The sequence below is a fragment of the Tupaia chinensis genome, unplaced genomic scaffold (assembly GCF_000334495.1).
Source record: "Tupaia chinensis unplaced genomic scaffold, TupChi_1.0 Scaffold000067_1, whole genome shotgun sequence".
NCBI lineage: Eukaryota > Metazoa > Chordata > Mammalia > Scandentia > Tupaiidae > Tupaia > Tupaia belangeri.
This window is the reverse complement of record NW_006159526.1, coordinates 1,586,832-1,594,560: the sequence shown is the minus strand read 5'-3', so window position 1 is coordinate 1,594,560 and position 7,729 is coordinate 1,586,832. Positions and strand designations below refer to the sequence as shown.

Genomic DNA, 7,729 nt, shown 5'->3' with positions numbered 1-7,729 from the left:
TTTTTTTTTTTACCTAACATTCATTCCCTGAGCATCATCACAGCGTACTAAATGTAATTTCCCATCTAGAATAGACTGCATAGTGACTTAATCAAGCATGTTATTATCACTAATATTCCATTTCTACTTTCTTGCTTATGTATATATATATGTTTTTTTTTCTCTTCCTCTTTTTTTTTTTCCCCTATGTTTGTCCCTCTGCCCTTTCCTACTCTCTACTTACAATATCTCTGCTATATAAAGTTGTCTTCCAGAAGAGTTATTGAAAAAGTGATACATACAAGTAAAGGGAGAGAGGCCACAAGTTCCAATTATCTGCTCTTAAAGTTTTTGACAATAAGGAGCATAGATTCTATTCAGGGTTGGATTAGGGAGGGTCTCCAGGGAAGTCTCCAGGTGAGTCTCCAGGGAATGCACTTTCAGGAAAGCAGTTCTGGTACTCAGGGATGATTATCAGCTGATGGGGCACAGCAGTCATCTTGTAGTTACCAGGAATGATGTTGTGGACCTCTGCAGTGTGAGTTGTCCTTGGGTATCTGGCTTCCTTAAGAATGGCAGAATAGTTCTTGTTTTCCCCTGAGGTAATGCAGGGCTGGTAACCGTCATCTTCTCAAGTTGCAAGCTCTTCAACCTTGTTTTCGGCCTCCGGGCCATCCAGCACCGGAGAGGCCAGGGAAGGCCAGGGATGCCGGGCAAGGGTGGAAGCCCCCGACTGCGCAGGGGGCGTGAGCCCCGGGCGTGGGGCCCCCACCGGAGCTGGGCCAGCGTTCCTGGCGGGGCGGCTGAGCAGGGGGCGAGAGCCCCCGGGCCGCGGGGCCCCCACCAGAGCGGGGGCCGGGCCATTCCCTTTTTGAGAGGTTTTTGCTATAGGGCACGTTCCTCGCCAGAAAGACAGAGAGGGACAAACATCGAGAAATCACCTCCCAGGGGGGATGGCCACGCCTAAATCCCTTCTCCTCCATTCTCCTCTCAGGATCTTGGGCACACATGCACACACGCCCGGCTGGCGTGAGTTTAAGCCACCAGGTCCGGGACTCAAACCGCGGTCAACTACATGGGAGTCCAGCGACATAGCCATTACGCCAACTGCTGGTCCCCCTTGTTCATTTCTTAAACAACCGTTTACTTGGTGCTTAATAAACAGGGACATGCCTACACAAGACTGAACCAGACAGACAGGGTCCCTGACCTTGTGGGCAGCCATAAGGAGGGAGCTGGGCACATGGACTTCTATGCCCAGGGGTCTGAGATCTAGCCTGGCCTCTGTGTGCTCCTTGTACTCAGGAACAGAGGCGACTGAACCAGGAGCGGGATCGCGTGGAGGGTCTGCGCCAGAGACTCCGGGAGGCCCAGGGGCAGCTCGACTCACAGCCAGAGGACCAGCGAGAGAGGCTTCTGCAGGGGGTGCAGGAGGTGAGGGCCCTCTGGACCCCCTCAGGGATGTGCTGTCCAGGCCCCTCCTCCCTCGGGGCACAGAAGTCCAATTTCCTGGCCTTGGCCCTGAGAGTCCAGGCTCCCAGCCCTTTTGCGTCCCCACCCACAGATGAAGGAACAGCTGGAGGTGGCCCAGCGTGCCTACGAAGACCTGGAGTTCCAGCAGCTGGAGCGGGAGAGCCGGCAGGGAGAGGAGGATCCCGACAGCCCTGGGGCGCAGGCGCCAGACCCCAAGGTCCAGGAGCTTCAGGCCAGCGTGGCACAGCACAGGGTAAGCCCCACTGGACAGCTCTGCCTCTCACCGGTCCTCTCTCTCACCTCCACTCCACGTCTGGCCCTTCCTCTGCCCTCACACCCTGCCTGTGCCCTGTTCCAGATAGCGACGACCACAGCTAGTACTTCTGTGTTTCAGGAGGGTTTACTCACCGGACCCTCACAGGACCTAGGAGGCAAATCCTCCTGTTACTTCCCCATACTGTAAGTGGAGAGGCTGAAGGTTAGGGTGCCCTGCAATGTTTCCCAGTTACTTCGTCTGTCAGGGATAGAGCCGGGGTAGGGACCTACTCAGTCTCCCCATAGCGCCATGCCCCTCGCACTCTGGTCCAAACGGATGCTCCCATCAGCTCACTTCAGGGAACTTCACATTCCGGGCACTGACAAGTCCCGTGGGGAAGGGGTATGTTTAATGTATTTAACACAGTTTCCCAGTGTTTGGCATTAGAAAGCTCTCTGCCCACCTCTGTTGCAGGATCTTTCCCCAACCCTCTCCCCTTTCCCTGTCTCTGTCTCGGTTTCTACGTCTCTGTCCTATTTCTGTCCAGCATTCTCTTGTCTTTCTCTATGTCTCTGTCATTGGGAGTCTGTGTTGGTAGCTGTTCCCTGTATCTGTTCTGGTTTGTCTCTTGATCTCTCGCTTTCTCTCCATCTCTTCAACTCCCTCAGATATCTTCTGGACTCTTAAAAGGGAATAGGGTGCCAGGGAGATTCATTCTGAGTCCCCTCCCTGGACTCTGAGATCCCAGGTCCCTGTGAGGGATAGAGCAGACCCCAGGTTTTCAGGGGCCTGGTTCTGGGAGAGAGCCAGCTGGGACCCCTGGGGTGCTGAGTAACCAGGGCCGGGGTGCCTACAGCGCCGGATACAGGTCCTGGGGGAGCAGCTCAAGTCACTGGGGGAGCAGATGGCAGCCGAGAGCCGGGGGCTGAGTCGGAAGAAGGAGGAGGCCCTGCAGGCCCTGACGCAGGTGAGCTCCTGGACACCTGTCCTCCCGCCCTCACTGCCCTGGGGCAGCCTACCAGCTCCCAGCATCCAAAGGCCTGCTGGTGTCAGGGGAGCTGCTGGGGGCCCACTCTGCCTGCAGGCGTGGCAGCCTAGCTGTTCTCCCCTAGGAACGGAGCCGACTGCTGGAGCTCAGCCACCTTCAGGGGACACCTGCTGGGGACTTCTCTGAGCCCAACCAGGCCCTCACCAAGGTAGGGGACTTCACTCATCTGTCAGATCAGGGATCCAGGCCCAGCCCCTCCTCCCTCAGACCTGGGGTTTCAACCCCCAACCTTTCCTCCCTAAGACCCCGGAGGTCCAGACCTCAGCCCCTCTTCCTTCAGACCTGGGATTCTAACCCCCAGCCCCTCCTGCCTAAGACCCAGAGATCCAGGTCCCAGCCCCTTCTCCTTCAGTCCTGGGAGTCCAACCCCAGCCCCTCCTCCCTCAGACCTAAGGGTTCTGGTTCTGAGCTCTTTCTCTTTCAGACATGGGCATCTAGCCCCCTGTCTCTCCTCCCTCAGATCTGGGGTCCAGGTCCCCAGCCCCACCTCCTGCAGCCCTGGGGTCCAGGCGCCCAGCCTCTCCTCCTGCAGCCCTGGGGTCCAGGCACTCAGCTCCTCCTCCCGCAGCCCTGGGGTCCAGGTGCTCAGCCCCTCCTCCCGCAGCCCTGGGGTCCAGGTGCTCAGCTCCTCCTCCTGCAGCCCTGGGGTCCAGCCCCAGCCTGTCCTCCTCGGGAATCCTCAGTCCTCGCTCGTGCTGGGAGACTGGGCACTATGGGCCTTGTTCCCCACTCTCCTTGAGGCCTTGCCTTTGTGTTTCCATCTGAGCGACGGGCTGGCACTGGGGGCTTAGACAGAGCATCTAGGACCCGGCAGTTCCTCTGTGGTCCCTCCAGCCCTCGTTAACCTGCATCCCTTCCTGCAGCTGCTGTTTACCCAGAAGACAGACCGCCAGCTGCTGGTGCTCCAGGACCCCAGTGCCCATGCTGCTGCCACCACCACCTCCTCCTGTCTCTTCTCAGTCCACAGCTCCCTGCAGGTGCTGCCCACTGCCTGTGTCCCCATGTGTCTTGCTGGTCAGTGGGGAGGGGCTTGCTGAGAGCAGAACAGCAGGGTCTCCAGAGCTCCCACCCTGCCTCTCTCTGCTGGGGAAAGCAGGGTATAGGGCATTAGGGAGGCTGATCAAGGAGTTTTTATTTATTTATTTATTTATTTTGAGAGAGAGAGAGTTTTTGCTATAGGTTGTGTGTGCTTGCTGGAAAGACAGAGACAGAGAGGCAGAAAGCAAGAAGGATGCATGTGCTTGCTAGAGAGACACAAAGAAAGACAGAGAGAGGGAAGGTGGGAAAGTGAGACATCCACCTCAAGGGCTGGCCACACCGCAATCCCCTCTCCCCTCGGGATTTCAGGCATGCGTGCACACGTGCCTAGTGTGATTATCAAGCTACCAGAACTAGGACTCAAACCGCAGTCATGTGGGAGTCATACCACCTGCTGGTCCTGCTCTGCTCCTGTTTATAACATCCTGTTTTCTTCCCTCATAGCAATTTCTGATGACAGACTCATTCGTACCATGGCCTATTCCATTTTTTTCTTCTTCCTGTTTTTTTTTTTAAAGAATTATTTTATTTAACTTTATTTATTTATTTTAATTTGATCAGAATGTGTGTGTGAGAGAGAGAGAGGGAAGGAAAGTGGGAAAGCAAGACAGGTCCAGGACTTGAACCACAGTCAACCATGTGGGAGTCCAGTGCACTTAGTCACCCCGCCACCTGCTGGTGAGGCTTATTCAATTCTTACAACATGAGTGCCATGCAGACAAAGCTCAGATCTATCTTGCCCACCTGTTTCCTCCATGCCATGTCAGCTCCCAGCTGGGAAGTGCTGAGAATACTGGCCAAAGGAGGAAAGAGAGAAGGGAGGCTCTCGTTTCTTTTCTGTGAAGTGGAGCTCTAACAGTTCTAACTCCTGTGGTTTTTAGAAGCTTCAGTGGGTCTACAGAGTGCCTAGTTCACTGTTAGGTACGTAAAAAGCACTTGACAAATATTGGCTGCGATTTTTAAAAAAAGAATTATTTTATTAATTTTACTTATTATTTTAAAATTAGACCAGAGAGAGAGAGAGAGAGAGAGAGAGAAACAGAGGAAAAGTGAGAAAGGAAGCCACCAGACCTGGGACTCAAACCACAGTTGGCCATGTGGAAGTCCAGTGCCTTAACCACCACACCACCTGCTGGCCCCATCTGCTGCTATATTTTTTAAAAAAACTTTGTTATTAAAGTAATACAAGCTGGCAAGTCTGTGGACGGGTGGTTAAGGCAGCTGGATCCCACATGGCTGCTTCTGTGGTTAGAATCCTGGACCCAGTGTGTTGAAAAACATGCAGGCAGGGGACCAGTAGGTGGCATGGTGTTTAAGGCACTGGACTCCCACAAGGCTGACCGTGATTTGAGTCCTGGACCTGGCGGCTTACCTTTCTCTCTCACTCTGAGCACACATGCCTTATAGCAAATTAAAAAATAATAATAGTAAATAGAATTAAATAAATAATTCTTAAAAACAAAACCAAAAACATGCCGGCACGTGTACATGCCTGTCCCAAATCCCCAAGAGAGGGTGAGGCGGAGAAGGCACTGTAGCGTGACCATGCTTTCTTGCATTCTCTCTCTCTCTGTCTCTCTTTGGTGAACACACTGTGCACACCCTCTGACAAAAAACAAAAACAAAAAATTACAAACAGGGACAGCGGATGGTGTAATCATTTCGTCGCTGAACTCCCACATGGCCGTCTCTGGTTCGAGTCCTGGACTTGGTGGCTTAAAACACACACCAGTTACATGTGCATGTGAGCCCAAGATCCCAAGAGGAGAAAGGAGGAGAAGGGATTGCGGTAGTTTTTCACTTTCTGTCTCTCTGTCTCTTCAGCAAGCTCACAAGCCCTGTAACAAAAATCACTCTTAAACACACACACACACACAAGCATAGAAAATCACATTAAGCAAATGTGCAGCTTAATTAGTATACAGGAGCACGCCAGTAACTGCCCCTTGTGTCAGGAGGTAGAACTGGCAGCCATCTTAGAAGCCCCCGCATGCTCCCCTCAGTGACCTCCCCTGTCTACCCTGGACAGTAACTGCCGTTCTAACTTTTATAGCACTATTTGTCAGTCAAGGGCCTACCTCTAAACAGTATAGTTTAGTCTTACCTTTTTTCCCCTCTCTTGTGTTCAGGTTGGCCTGGAAACTAAACCTGGGCTTTGCATGCAGCTTCTGGCCTGTCATAAGGATGCTGCCCCTGTGCTACTGAGGCTGAACCCAGCTAGGGCACTCACGGGAGAGGTGGGGGTGTGGGGGGGCCCAGAAAGCACTCCCCTATGAGGGGATTGTTACGCCACAACCCCTTCTCCATTTCTCCTTCCTTTTGGGATTTTGGGTACACACACACACACACACACACACTTACCCCACACAGGTTTCAGGCCACTGAGTCTTGGGCTCAAACTGCCCAGTTGGCTGTGTGGGACCCAGCCTCCTTAGCCACCATGCCACTGGCTGGCCCAGTTTTATTTTTCTTTATTATCCGTACAAAGGTGTTGCTGTTTTAGTTTTTTTTCTTTTTTTTTTTTTTTTAAGAATTATTTTATTTAACTTCATTTATTTATTTTAATTTGACCAGAGAGGGACAGAGTGAAAGAGGGAAATTGAGAAAGCCAGCCGCCAGGTCTGGGACTCGCTGGGTCAGTTGTGTGGGGTCCAGTGCCCTTAACCATCATGCTGCCTGCTGGCCCCTCTTTATTTATTTATTTTTCTTTAAGAGAGATTTTTAGGGCACATGCACTCTGTGGAGAGACAGAGAGACAGAAAATGAGAACTCACCTCCCGGAGGGGATAGCCACATCACAATCTCTTCTCCTCCATTTTCCTCTCGGGATCTTGAGCACGCATATATATGCGCCTGGCATGAGTTTTAAGCTGACCACCGGTCTGGGACTCGAGCCACGGTTGGCCACGTGGCAGTCTAGCGATGTAACCATTACACCCTGTTTGTCCCTGCTATCTTTCTTTAAAAAGACTTTAGTGTTCTTTCTTTTTTTTAAGAGAGATTTTTCTATAGGGCATGTGTGCTTGGCAGAGAGACAGATGAAGGTAAGAAATCGCCTCCCCAGGGGGGATGGCCATGCCACAATCCCTTCTCCTCCATGGTGGACACACACACCCACGTTCCTGGCGTGAGGTTTAAGTTGCTGGGTCTGGGACTCAGACTATGGTTGACTACATGGACGTCCAGTGACATAACCGTTATGCCATCTGCTGTTCCCTTTTCTTTATATTTTAAAATGCCAGGTTGTGTACATGACAGAAAGAGAGTAAGAGGGAGGGGGAGAGAAAGAGAGAGAGAGAGAGGGACCAGCAGTTAGCATAATGGCTATGTCAGACAGAGAGAGACATAGAGACAGAAAGCAAGAAATCACCCCCCCAGGGGGGATGGTCACGCCTCAATCCCTTCTCCTCCATTCTCCTCTCGGGATCTTGGGCACGCACGCACACACGCCCGGCGTGAGTTTTAAGCCACCGGGTCTGGGACGCGAACCGCGGTTGACTACATGGGAGTCCAGCGACATAGCCATTACGCTAACTGCTGGTTCCCTCTCTTTGTTTTTCAGGAATTATTTATTTTTATTTAATTTTATTTGTTCATTTATATATTTATTATTTTAAAAATATTTGACCAAATCAAGACAGAGAGAGAGAGGGGAAAGGTGAGAAAGCAACCCACCGAATCCAGGACTCAAACTCTGGTTGGCCATGTAGGAGTGTCCAGCCCCTTAACCACCACACCACCTGCTGGTCCCAAGGTCATTCTCTTACACAACTGTAGTTCAAGGATCAACATTCAGGAAACTGACATTGAGTCAATATTCTAACGTTCACAGACTGTATTCATATTTCCTCAGTTGTCCTCACTCATTTTTTTTTTTTTTTTCAAAAGAAATGTTTAGTTGTTGGGCCCAGAAGTTAGCGTAATGGCTATGTCGC

At 51.8% G+C, this 7,729-nt stretch overlaps 1 protein-coding gene across 2 annotated transcripts in view; it reads left to right on the top strand.

Moving 5' to 3' along the window:
• Positions 1 to 7,729, top strand: part of PHLDB3 (pleckstrin homology like domain family B member 3) — a 24,739-nt gene that overhangs the window by 7,764 nt on the left and 9,246 nt on the right. For both annotated transcript variants that reach the window (XM_027766770.1, XM_027766769.1), the window contains 5 exons: positions 1,285 to 1,413; positions 1,544 to 1,705; positions 2,565 to 2,675; positions 2,821 to 2,904; positions 3,620 to 3,733. In XM_027766770.1, coding sequence (XP_027622571.1) covers positions 1,285 to 1,413; positions 1,544 to 1,705; positions 2,565 to 2,675; positions 2,821 to 2,904; positions 3,620 to 3,733 — 600 coding nt within the window. The remainder of the gene's footprint in view (positions 1 to 1,284; positions 1,414 to 1,543; positions 1,706 to 2,564; positions 2,676 to 2,820; positions 2,905 to 3,619; positions 3,734 to 7,729) is intronic.